At 35.4% G+C, this 14,212-nt stretch overlaps 1 protein-coding gene across 1 annotated transcript in view; it reads left to right on the forward strand.

Moving 5' to 3' along the window:
* The window catches only part of LOC756222 (serine-rich adhesin for platelets), a 101,110-nt gene extending 87,702 nt beyond the window's left edge, over window positions 1–13,408 (forward strand). The window contains exons 18-23 of the mRNA XM_030992517.1: window positions 341–430; window positions 890–910; window positions 5,284–5,383; window positions 6,007–6,214; window positions 6,898–7,049; window positions 9,589–13,408. Coding sequence (XP_030848377.1) covers window positions 341–430; window positions 890–910; window positions 5,284–5,383; window positions 6,007–6,214; window positions 6,898–7,049; window positions 9,589–9,718 — 701 coding nt within the window. The 3' untranslated portion in view covers window positions 9,719–13,408. The remainder of the gene's footprint in view (window positions 1–340; window positions 431–889; window positions 911–5,283; window positions 5,384–6,006; window positions 6,215–6,897; window positions 7,050–9,588) is intronic.
* The last annotated feature ends 804 nt before the right edge of the window (window positions 13,409–14,212 follow it).

The raw sequence follows: 14,212 nt of genomic DNA on the forward strand, positions 1-14,212 counted from the left end.
TGATGTCATTAGGGCCTCCTGTCGTTTGCGTCACTTCAGGCCTCTCTACCCTACCATCTTTGTTTCAAAGTCAGATTTGATAGCCGTCTTTCTTACGTGGATCTGCATACATCTGCACTGACCGTGACTGGGTCCAGCGAGAAGGGTGGCGATTGACCAATGTGATAATTACCCCCCACCTTTCTATTCTTCCAACACTCAACTATCATATTGTTGATAGTGAACTGACCCCACACTTCAAGGCTATAAGACATCAAACGGACCAGAATTCTTTGGATTTATAAAGGATTTATCACTCTCATTCCTGACCGGATTTTTCTTTGATTCTTTTCTTCGCTAGGACCTGGTGGTAGCAGCTCAGTCACAATGTCGAAATCAGTGTCGAGTTCGTCGTCTTCGACGACATCGACAGAAAAACCAAAAGGAAGACGTAAGTCATTTTCTTATTCTACATGTAGATTACATAAATGATTAGTTTACTCGTTAGAATTCTTATTGTAAACCATTTGTATTATGATTCATAATCTTTTTCATGAAGAAAACATTCCACTTATCATTTCAAAAAGACATTTCATAGAATGTTACATTACCAATCAAGCTTTAAAGCCTCCTTCAATATCACCAAACATTGCATATAAAATGAATTTGAATTCACTCTTTTACTTGTTCTTGTCATATTGTCCCTCGTCTTTCAAACTTTCTTTTTCCACTGATTCTCAAATGTTATTCATCTCCCACATGATGTTACTTATTAGCCAAACTAAGATCATAGTATGAAATTCATTATTTTGATCATTCTTCACTTGTTGAATTGATTGAATCATGTGACCTCCGGCCATGTCATGTGATCTGAAGTCTCATACCCCTAGCTTCATTTACATTCTTTCAGTATCTTTCAGCGCAGAATCAGGTAAAACCTCCTCATTCCCTTCTCTTTGTGTGTTTCAATAGTAGAGAAAAGGTTATAGGATATTTGTTTCTAAAATCAACCCATTTGCTCAAAATCACCAGTAAGTCACAAGTTTTGAAACAGTTTATTGATATTTCATAAATCAGTACTGAAGTTAGAGCAATAAGATTGCTGTATTGGTGTAAAAGTGGTACTTCGATTACAAGTTTTAACATCTGGAGTCTTGATTTTACTGAGATATCTAAATTTTTTATTTTCTAAAAATAACCTTTCTTTTATGATCGGTAAGAAAGTCGAAATAACCCCCTACCCTCAAAAGGGTGGCAATGAATCAATGTATGACAAGGCATAGTATCTTTATATCCATATTTTGGATTGATATCTTCTACAAAGAGATGATAGGAGTAAGAGCCTGAGGGAGGTCGAGTTTTAGCATCATTTAGATTCTCTTTAGAGCGGCTGCACAACAGTTGAATCAATTATTTTGCATAGTTGTGCCCTTAAGAATATGAGACAGTGCGATCTTCCATTCCAAACTTTTCATCTCATTAATCACTTCTAATAACCAGGATAATGTGAGATTGAAGTGGCTCCTCTTTAAAATTCTCTTGGAAAGTTAATATATCTTTAGGAAGCTAATAAATCTTTATTTAAAGAAAGACACACAATGTTAAATTCCCTTTCTTGACTTATTGGTGGTTTTGAGCTTGGGGATCACTGATAGATCGAGGCTGCTCTATATCGTTTGTGATCAGCTGAAAATGTTTTAGAGAGCACAAATGGCTGTCTATACGCTTCAAGTCCAGCAAGTTGAATGAAGATATAAACTGGATTCTCAAAAAATAGTCAGGCGTAGTCAGCTTTTAGCACACTAGGTTGTGAAGCTAGTGATGGTTAGATGACTCTAAACAACAAGCATGATGCTGGTTGTTATGAAGATCTTTAGATATTGTAAGGTCATCTAGTCTTATTGTTACTATGTTACCCACCCCCCCCCCCCCTCCCTCCCCCACTCCGGGGTCAGAGGGACCGCATTCATGTTCCCAAAATCTTCGGTAAAGGGGTACTTTTCACGCGAAAAAGTCCGGCCCGAGAATTGTAAAAAAAGGGGGTGTATTTGACTTTTCACTCAGAGATTGCTTTAAAAAAGGGGTGTTTTTTTTTCTCTCTCTCTTTGGATTATTGAGCAATTAAAAAAGGGGGTACCGGTAATAAAATATTGAAAAGGGTCGTTTTTTCTCTCTCTCTCTTTGGACTTGTAAGAAAATTTAAAAGGGGGTTATAAAATATCCTGAATATCATAGATAAGGGGGTACATTGAGCAGTGTTCCGAAAAACCCGCAAAAGGGTGGAGGGGGGGGGGGGGGGGGTCAGAAATGTTGGCAGTCCTGAGAGAGGGGGTGCTTTCAAAGAGAGGGAACAAGCATACACGTACCAAAATAACACTGAGTGGGGGGGGGGGGGGGCTGGGCTTTATTATATCTGAATGTTGGCATCATGTCTTCTGAGTATACTGAGTATACTTGTACATTCTTTCATAAGTGTTGGTGTTTTACATTTCAAACAAGACAAAAAAGAGTGTGTTGGAAAAGTATTCTCTAGCATTCATACACACTATTCAGGCCTATGGAATTTGAAAGAAATTGTTGAAAAAGTTCAAAGCAATCAAGGAGAATTTGTGCTAAATCTATTAATACTTAGCAAACACTTAGATATTGTCAAGTTTTGTTCAATACATATTGTCACTTAGAAAAGTGACTGTCACAATTAGTACTGTCCCATTGAAAAGGGTTTTGTAACATGATTGTAATTTGTTATGGTAAAAAAAAAAATCATGATTCTTTAAGTCTTGTGTTAAAGACTGAGAGTATGTAGCTAAGGAATTTCTTTCCAGCAGGCTTTTCTAACCTCTAATGTGCAATGCCATGCTCATTCATGACAAAGATTGCATGAAAGAAAAGAGTGTTACCATATCTCATCAAGTATGTTCAAATACAAAGTGTACATTTTTGACATGCAGGTTTGGTACTTGTAAAAGAAGAAGAGATATTGCCTGGTGTTTAATCCAAATGTTGATTCATAATGAATTGTAAAAGGCTTAATGGTATGACAAATGCATCTCATGTGTATGCGAAAAGGGCAGTTCATTATGCTATGGTTAAACAAATCATTGCTTTGCATCATGAAATCAGTTTAAATATGATTTGTGTTTCACAGAGCTTTGCCTGGTGGGAATTCCAACGTAACAGGAAATTTATGAATATGACATTGTGAGAAATATAAAGATAACACTTGGAAGAAAAAAATAGTTATGAATCATTTTTAAGGAGGATGCCCATCTTTATGGGGTATTCAGAATATATGCAGATTATGAGGACAAAAACTAATAATATGAAGAGATACTAAAACTACATCTGGTATCCAAGTTATAGAACTGTATCTTGTATGCAGTAACAGTTTTGGTTCCATTTTACTTTTATAGATAACTATTTTTTCCTCCTATATTTAAACTCAGATCTATTTTTCATCTCATGCCATTAGTGAAACACTTATCATACGTATTTTGAATGAAATAGTATAAAAATGGTAGTTAATTTTGCCTTCATAATGAATGGCTTAAAGATAATAGCAATTGTTATTGTGATTGCAAGTTACTCTTTGACATGTCGGCTTCTAAGATGATGCGTTGCTATGGAGAAATGGTTGCTATGGATGATAGAATGATGCTTTCAGCAGCAAGACTGCTTGTAATGATAACAGTTCTTTTTAATATGGTGTTTTAATGCCTGGTTTTAATTGAAATTAATGAAACAAGACACAGAAATGAAGAAACCATAAAGAGCATGATAAAACTGCATTCAGCTTTTTGTTATGCATTTATAATGATAACTTTGTTTGTAATACTTCAAGATGCCAAGTTTTCATGAAGCCAAGAGTGGAAGGGAGAAAATGAGAGAGAGAGAGAGAGAGAGAGAGAGAGAGAGGGAGAGGGAGAGGGAGAATTCATCTAGCTTCAAATAACAGCATATCTTTATTATAGTAATAAATCAGAGATGCTCATTATTTTATGTTTGATATCCACATAATTGTTCCTTGATAGTTCTTTCACAATAATCATTATTTTGTTGTGTATATGCTTGAGATGATAGATGTTGAATTTAGATCAATATGTATTGGTAAAGACTGAAAGAGAAGTAGAAGCTGGAAGTTTTTATTTATTGCCATCCCACTTAATATTTATGTAATAAGTGCACATGCAAAGGAGCTCAAAATGTTACATTTGCATCAATTAATGTAGCTGGTGCATATGATAAATTAATTGTGTAGACCTAGTAATGGTTGAGGCTAAATATAGACAACTTTAGTTTTAAAGGGATAGTTGAGTTCTGTTGCAGAGGGCGCTACACAAAATAATTTTTTGTGAGATAATGAAAAACTGAGTGTCAAATTTGAAAGAACATAATATTTAAATGACAAAATCATCTTTGTTTGATCAAAATTGGTTCAGAGACGGCTGAAATATCCATAAATATAACAATTTCGTACCACCACAAATATTAGATATTTTGAAAAATTTGAAAAAAACGTTGAAAAAACGAAATAACGGCTTTTAAGTCGGATTTCAGCCAATGCTGATGTTAGCTTTTTTGTTGGCATTTTCGTGTTGCTTATATTACACACAACCAGCCGGACCAAGTATTGTTATTTTTAATTTAAAAATTAATTAACGGTCACCATGTTTTTTGGAAAGTGGAGCTGTATTGGTATGATCGTATCGGCTAAATTCACACATTTTGGGGTCTAAAATTAACCGTTCATAGCAATTTTAGGTTTTAAAAGGGCACTAGAAATGTCATAGATAAGAATAAGAGCAATAACCATGCACTTTGAAGGCATTTGCAGTCTGAAAACAGAACTCAAAAATCCCTTTAACTCTGTATTAATAATAACAAACATGTAGTATTGCACCATGTAACTTGTCAAGACAAAATGTCCACTCATTTTGATTTAGCTCCTAGGAGCAGGAATGATTTAAGATGAACTATGCACACTCTAGTTGTTATTGAATATTCGTGGTGATGGCCATTTTTTTTTCTTGAAGTACTTGAAGAAGAAGACAAAATTGTCAAACTGTTTAAAGCATTTTTATGGTCAACTATGTCTAATGATACATTTTGTAAATTTCAGCTGTTTGTCAAATGCTATTATCAATTTTTGAATACATCTATTGTGACCTCTTTTTTCTCCCTTTTGCTCGTCCAATCTGTTCTGTGTGTCCGGATGAAATCTTTTCATGCATGTTAAACTCTTCTCAGCAATGACATTAATGCCCTTCTTGACTTTTCTATTCCTTCCTTATCACCTTCTGACAGCTAAAACCAAATTTGAGGAGGATATGGAGGCTAAGAAGAGGGAGAGAGAGGAGAAGAGAAAAGAAGATGAAGCCAAATTCAAGGAGAATCAGATGCAGAGGTTTGTGATATTAATTTTGTGAAGTCAGTCAGAGATCGAAGTTTAGTTTTGCACGTTGAGGCACTCCAAGATAATTACTCTGTTTTGAGCTAGGGTACTGATGATGAGGCTCACATCAATCAAATAATTCATTCCTACCTGTTCCCTACTTTCCACAACTTTCTGCACCTAAATTATATTCAAGTATAAAATAATTTGAGTAAAATACGGTTAAACCTGGTTTTTGTTTGGTGTTGAATCCTGCCTGATTCCTACCTTTCAGTTCAATTGATCAGTGTGGGAGGTAGCGATTGGGGATTATACAGTGATCATATATCTGTCTTATAATAATAATAATGATTATGCTGTTCTTGTAAAGCACATATCACATTTGATAAAACATCTCTATGCACTTCCAAAGGACTTGGATAGGTAAGCCCAAGGTATTTTGTCCGAATTACCATCGTATGTATTTTCTTTTTAATTATATAGCTAAGATTAGACCAAATAATTCTTCATTCTTCATAACATTAGACTTGCTAATGTATGAATGATGAACTGTATCCGAAGTGCTTTCTTGTTTTCATGGCACTCCAATCTGGACTGTTGATCAATCAAGAAGTCTATCTATATCACTTGTTTAGGAAAAAGGAAGCATATGAGCTGAAGAAGAAACAAGCTGAGGATGCCAAGAACAGGAAAGCAGCCCTCTTCAACAAGTTTGGTGGAGCTGGAGGCGGTGGAGGCGCGAAACCAGCGGGTGGTGGAGGAACAACCATGAAGGTACAGAACGCTACCACCATCAAACAGAAGCTATTAGAATGGGCACAGAGATGCACAAGAGGATATGCGGTAAGTTCTGGGCTGGGTTGGGATGGAGAAAAAAATCAGACAATAATATAATAGATGCGCTGGGTTGGGATGGAGAAAAAAAATCGCTCCCCTTCCCCTCTCTCTCTCTCCCTTTATCTCTCTCTCTCCCTTTCTCTCCTTTCTCCCTTTCTCCCCCTCTCTCCCTCTCTCTCCCCCCCTCTCTCTCTCTCTCTCTCCGTCTCTCCCTCTATCTCTCTCTCTCCCTCTATCTATCTCTCTCTCTCTCTCCCTCTCCCCCTCTCTCTCTCTCTCCCCCTCTCTCCCCCTCTATCTCTCTCTCTCTCTCTCTCTGTGTCTCCCTCTCGGTACCGTATCTATCAACCTTGGGGATCCTGCTATTCCACAGCTCTCTATTTCTAGCCTTCACTAAGAGCTCTATACCCTGGTCTTTCAATCCTCCCTCCTCAAGCCATCTCTGCAGACTATCCAACCATAGCAGTCTTCTCCTTCCTCTACTCCTCTTTCCCTCAATCTTTCTAGTCAATGCCAGATTCTCCAAAACTACTTTTCTTCTTATCACATATCTCATTTGCTGAATCTGTCAAATAGACCGTATCTCTACTTGAATTGTTAAATGTTGAAAAGTAAAGCTATATGAAATTTAACTGAATATTATGAAGTCCAATTAAATCCAAATGTTCCTATCATTTTTAATCCAACAGGGAGTGAACGTAACCAATTTCTCCTCATCATGGTGCGATGGAATGGCATTCTGTGCACTCATTCATCATTACTATCCAGACTCGTTTGATTTCAACACTCTAGACCCCAAAAAGAGGAGAAAAAACTTTGACTTGGCCTTCAACACAGCAGAGTAAGTCAGTCTGGTATTATCATGTAGGAAGATCTGCAACTGTTATTCATTTTTGTTTCGCTATTGGTTCATTCATCCATGTAAGAATCACGGATTCTCTCTATATTCACCATATTTTAAAGATTTATTCATGAATGGCTAGAGTAGAACATGTGTAACATTATCAGCTGACCAGATTAAGTGGTATTTTATGGTTGATATGTGATGAATATAGCTTTTAGGTTCTGGGGAAGAAGATGCTAAAACATTTGCTCCGGCAACAATTGTTTCAGGCTTTAATTTGTCAAAAGTATAGGATTAGCGTAAGGGTGGAAATTAGGTATTAGGTTAGGTTTATGGTTAGGATTAGGTTAAGGTGTAGTATTAGGCAAGACATGTAACCAGCCAAAAAGTGTGTGAACTTTCTTATTTGATATACTTCACAATTGTAATGCCTGAGAATGTCTGTTATATATTTTTTCACTTGCAGTTAAAGATAGATTTGTTCAGAGTTCAACCACATATATTATTACTGAACAAAAATAGTATATTTGCAATGTCTTCATTGCAATCTCAAACATTGTTTATAGGTACTGTCGTTAATTAATCCATTCTGGGCCCATCTTAAAATCAGTTAATATCAATTACAATTTATTTGCGATCGATATCAATTGCAACTATGTATGTATTAGACAGAGGTGAGACTGCAAACGAGCGATTGATTGGAGGAATTGCGATTGATTGGAGGACTTGCTATTGATTGGAGGACTTGCGATTGATTGGAGGACTTGCTATTGATTGGAGGACTTGCAACTATGTATGTATTAGACAGAGGTGAGACTGCAAACGAGCGATTGATTGGAGGACTTGCGATTGATTGGAGGACTTGCTATTGATTGGAGGACTTGCGATTGATTGGAGGACTTGCTATTGATTGGAGGACTTGCGATTGATTGGAGGACTTGCGATTGATTGGAGGACTTGCTATTGATTGGAGGACTTGCGATTGATTGGAGGACTTGCTATTGATTGGAGGACTTGCTATTGATTGGAGGACTTGCTATTGATTGGAGGACTTGCTATCGATTGGACGACTTGCTATTGATTGGAGGACTTCCTATTGATTGGAGGACTTGCTATTGATTGGAGGACTTGCTATTGATTGGAGGACTTGCGATTGATTGGAGGACTTGCTAGGAGGACTTGCTATTGATTGGAGGACTTGCTATTGATTGGAGGACTTGCTATTGATTGGAGGACTTGCGATTGATTGGAGGACTTGCAATTGATTGGAGGACTTGCTATTGATTGGAGGACTTGCTATTGATTGGAGGACTTGCGATTGATTGGAGGACTTGCGATTGATTGGAGGACTTGCTATTGATTGGAGGACTTGGGATTGATTGGAGGACTTGCTATTGATTGGAGGACTTGCTATCGATTGGAGGACTTGCGATTGATTGGAGGACTTGCGATTGATTGGAGGACTTGCTATTGATTGGAGGACTTGCTATTGATTGGAGGACTTGCGATTGATTGGAGGACTTGCGATTGATTGGAGGACTTGCGATTGATTGGAGGACTTGCTATTGATTGGAGGACTTGCTATTGATTGGAGGACTTGCTATTGATTGGAGGACTTGCGATTGATTGGAGGACTTGCGATTGATTGGAGGACTTGCTATTGATTGAAGGACTTGCTATTGATTGGAGGACTTGCGATTGATTGGAGGACTTGCGATTGATTGGAGGACTTGCTATTGATTGGAGGACTTGCTATTGATTGGAGGACTTGCGATTGATTGGAGGACTTGCGATTGATTGGAGGACTTGCTTTTGATTGGAGGACTTGCTATTGATTGGAGGACTTGCGATTGATTGGAGGACTTGCGATTGATTGGAGGACTTGCTATTGATTGGAGGACTTGCTATTGATTGGAGGACTTGCTAGGAGGACTTGCTATTGATTGGAGGACTTGCGATTGATTGGAGGACTTGCGATTGATTGGAGGACTTGCGATTGATTGGAGGACTTGCTATTGATTGGAGGACTTGCTCATTGATTGGAGGACTTGCGATTGATTGGAGGACTTGCTAGGAGGACTTGCTATTGATTGGAGGACTTGCTATTGATTGGAGGACTTGCGATTGATTGGAGGACTTGCGATTGATTGGAGGACTTGCGATTGATTGGAGGACTTGCTATTGATTGGAGGACTTGCTATTGATTGGAGGACTTGCGATTGATTGGAGGACTTGCTATTGATTGGAGGACTTGCTATTGATTGGAGGACTTGCGATTGATTGGAGGACTTGCTATTGATTGGAGGACTTGCTATTGATTTGGATCAATCGCAACTCTCTATAAGACAGGGTCTTGGATCATTATTCAGGATTTTTCAGGACTACACACCCTCAAGAAAGATTACCGAGAGTTCTTTTCAGGACTCCTCAATTCTCTCTCTCTCTCTCTCTCTCACATGGTGCACTCGCAAGCCTAATGTATATTCATATGTGTTCTTTCAATTTGTAACTCTTGTTTCTCTTTTCCATCTTTCAGGGAGCAAGCGGACATCATGCCTCTTCTAGACACAGATGATATGATCATGATGAAGAATGCTCCTGATTGGAAGTGTGTCTTCACGTATGTACAATCGCTATACCGTCATCTCAACAAACCCACCGCCTAAACACACCTTCTTTTCTACTTCATTTTACTGTTGCCTGATGGCTCTTCTGGAGATAGATGGCATATTCTAATGTGAAGAAAACAACACTGTATAAAGAAACATTGTATAACAAAACACAAATATAATAACTACATTTTGAAATAGGCTCATGAAGCATGTACACCAGTATAGAAACTTGATTTGGGAAGGGAAAGCAGAGATGTGTGTTTCAGTTCCAATGGTCCTTTCACTTCACTTTCAGTACCAACTCCCACTAAGCCTCACCCAGTCACAAAGGTTTGGGCTAATATAATGTTGAATGGTTTATCAAATGCCTTGTATGAAATGAAGCCTAATATGTGTTTTGTTATACAGTGTTTCACTATAACTTGTTCACTCAAAATATAATTTAAAACATAATTATTCATTGTTTGCTATGGAGTTACATAAATCTCTTTTAGTTTTCCCATGTTAAGAAGGGAAACAGAAATAGTATGTTCTATCCCATGATGTGTAACAGGCTTTCCAAGTCAACACAGCACAATACATGGACATCCCTGCTGCAATGGAGAGAAGGGTAACAAACCCATTATCTGACTAGGGACAGAGGCTAACAAATGTGTGTGCTAAACAGCATCATCAACAAGTTAAGATAACAATCGTTTTTTAATATGACTTCCTTAAAACACCATTTAAACTATTTATTAATGTATTTTGTCTTCATTTATTCAAGAACTATTTTTTCAAGAATCCTGTCGGCTTATATTTAGTGTTGAGGAAAGATCTGAATTCACTGTAGCTATGTATATGTAAGCTATACAAAGAGGAAAAAACCTTGTTTATATGACTATTTAAGTAGAGGTATTTATCTTTGTAAATTATGGGTTATTAAAATATAAACTGTATTTTTTAAAGGAATTCAACTATTCAGATTTGTCTTACATGCTTTGTCATCAAATGTCCCTGGGTCTGTCATACCACTTTTAGTGCACATGCATCATAAAGGACAATGCCTTCATTTTATCTGAATAAATTGGAAACAGTTATTACTGAAAGATGGGTTTGTAAACTTATTGTGAACTAATTAATTGTAATGCTCTGATTGAGTCTTACATGGCATGGTATCAGTACTACAATTATAATAATAAAGAGAAAGTATGTAATCTAATGAATAATGAATGATGAAGAGCATCAAGAAACAGTAACAAAAAATTGTATTTGTCTGGATTGTTGAATGCACTTTCACATAAAATAGATATTTAATAAATGCATGAGTAGATATTAGCTCATGCAGAGAGAGTAAGATATTTATCACACTATATGAAAAAGCATATTTTGCTGCTTTTTCTTTCAAAAAGAAATACAGGAAAAATTGTGATGCATGACTGTAAATAATTGTGTGAAGATTGAAAAAAATTGTAATTTATATTTGAATGATGTATTTGATAGAGTTAGATTGTTATAATCTATTTTGAGTGATACGTTATAAATGAGATGACATTGAAAGATGATATCTTTTGTAATTTTGCTATGTATTATAATGCATGCAGAATTGTTTAAAATATAATATAAACTGTATAAATAATTGAATATTTCTGAGATACTAAATAACTGAATTTTCTTCCTGTACCAAAAAAAAATTATTGTTAGTTTCTTTAAAGGTGAATTCTTTTTTCCTTAAACTGTGATTGGATAATTTCTTTTTCAGAACGCTAGATTTTTCATATATATTTAATTTTTTACTACCGTATTGCATATCTCACAAGTAAATATTTAACTCTAGCAAGAGAAAATAACCTGAAAAGACATTATTTATGACAATGTTTGACCTACAACATGCTACAGTTTACAAGATGAGAGCATCACTCATGGCTTCAGTTCACTTTTTAAGTTGTTCTCAAATTCTTCATCGATTTCAGATTAGCACTTGATATTGTGGTGATGTTGATATCTCACTGTTTATTATCAAACCTAAACACAACTCAACTACCTTAATCTTCCACTCTCAAAACTCTTAAGATATATTTCATATTTAGAAATAAGGCTAATGTTAATATAGTGCAATCATAGCAGCTCTTTTCCTCCTTTTCAGCTGTTTACTTTTGTAACAAATTTGATAAATTTCATTCATGATATCATGAGGAAAGCGTGTTAATTAGCAATAAGTACAATCCACCAGTAGTCGAGATAATCAGTCTGTTTATCATGTGTGTTTTTATACAAGATTGAGTGAAGGTAGCGTACTATTCAGACATGTATGTATCTATGATATCTCAGAGGGATAGGATGAGATGAGCTTTTTTTGTATGTTTTGTTTTTAATTGAGTGTGTAACGTAAGGTGCTTGCATTCTATTGAATGTACTTTTATAGCAAAAAAAGATATGAAATCATGATGTATCTGCTTCATGATGCTCACATCTTTTGATTGGCATTATTGTTGTTTTTGTTGAAGAAGTTTTGTAGTGCAATAATATGTTTTGTCTATATATCTTATGTATCATTTTAACTTGCCGTGTAGAAACCTATTTACTTTTTCCAAAGAAAACATCCAGGTTTTTAATTGGACTATCTGTAGGATTTTCAGTTGACATTGACATATCCCTATACTGCCAGAATAATAGAACATGTGTAGTCTTTGGATGTCTGTTTTTCATGTTTCACAAATAGAATTGATTTATTGTATATATCTTATTCATGATATATTCTGTCTGGGGCCTGAAGGTGATTAAGTCATAGACTTTAACAGACTTAATGCCATTCTGACTCCAAACAGATATATTATTAGAGATATCATATGTCATTTTAGTTATGTTATATTTATATCTAATTTTCCATATGTATAGATTTATTAATAGATTTATGAACACTGCCACCACTGTTTTTAGTGAGGCATGTTATGTTCTTGGTAGGGATAAAATAGTTTTATCATAGGGTGATATCTTCCCATTACATTTTTAGAATGGTTATTTATTATGCAAAATATAAACTATAAAGAAGCTTGCCCAATTTTTACTTCCCTTCCATTATATTACATCTCATGTGTAGTTTATTATTAATATTATTATTATTGTTATTATTATTAGTCTAGATTATAATTCTCATGTTATATTATATAATAGATGTGAAAAAGAAAAACAAATTAGCATTTTGTTGGATTATATTAGTAAATGAAATGACCCTTTAATAAGACTCCGTACTGCCTTTATAATTATTACACAAATTTATGTGTCTTCTGATCTTTTTCCATGTTAATTCTAGCTCATACTCAAACTGGAAAAATTGGCAGACATCTGTGTGCTCATGCCAAACTCACTCTGAATATATGATTATTTATTCTTTTATTGGTCACGTTACAGCTCTATGTGTGTGAGTTTTTCTGTCATCTTTTCAAACATTTTCGTATATGTCACAGATTTTATGGAGTAGATGCACAACAATATAATGCCACTTTTCTCAATAAAAGATAGATTTGTTTTTATTGTTTATATAAATCAATTAATAGCAGAGAATTGGTTTAACTGAAGTTTTTGGACAATGCAATGAATGCATGTAAAGACGGTGAATTTAGATTGAAGCTCATCAGTACATTGGACATGTAGGCCATGTCTTGGGTGTATAGAAGTGTATAATTATGATCAAGTAATTTTCGCCTGAATGAAGATTCAAACAAAAAAGAATTAAAAGATTCATTGTAATATTGCCCAATTTTACATATGACTATTTGTGTGTATTTGCATTGTGCTTTGTTCGTTTTGAAATGAATTGCATCGATAAGGTTTGTATCTAAAAATCAGATTCAAGAGCTGGGCATGGTTTTATGAAAACGTCATAACTAAAAGTTCCCTGACATACCATTGAAACACACGCTTAATACAAACGTTGTAATGGGTTGTAGGCGAACTTGCAAATGACCGTTTCATGAAACGCTGCCCCGAATTCTATGAAATGTACTTTAAATATCATTGTCATTATTGAGTAAAATAAACAGAGAGATTTATACAATGAAACATATAACATAAGAGAGGAATGTAGAGTGTGAGAGAAAGAGAGAGAGAGAGAGAGAGAGAGAGTGCAGAATCGGAGACTGATTCAAGATATTTTGATTAGATTAAATTAAATTAAATTCGTTTATTCCACTTCCAGCAAATACATTAAAATACATGGTAAATACATGTAATATATAGATACGAGTTAAAAAGTAAACATGATATAATACAGTATACATTTTACAGAACGGTATAATGGAAATTTGGTTGGCCATTAAAAAAAATATGGGAGTTCTGTCGGGTTTTTATTTAACCATAACCGTTAAAAAAAAACTGTACAAATAATAATATATATGGAAAGGGCAGTTAAAAAAAGCAAAATGTTTGTGAGGCTGGTCCTTCAAGAGAGAGAGAGAGAGAGAGAGATAAAAGATTTGTAAAAAAAAAGATACAAAGAAAATACCCAGTTAAATGCAATGGATAGCGTTTTTCAATTATTCTGGGCATCCATTTCGTCAAATCCCGGAT

The sequence above is a fragment of the Strongylocentrotus purpuratus genome, unplaced genomic scaffold, assembly GCF_000002235.5.
Source record: "Strongylocentrotus purpuratus isolate Spur 01 unplaced genomic scaffold, Spur_5.0 spur5_scaffold_2, whole genome shotgun sequence".
Classification (NCBI taxonomy): Eukaryota; Metazoa; Echinodermata; class Echinoidea; order Camarodonta; family Strongylocentrotidae; genus Strongylocentrotus; species Strongylocentrotus purpuratus.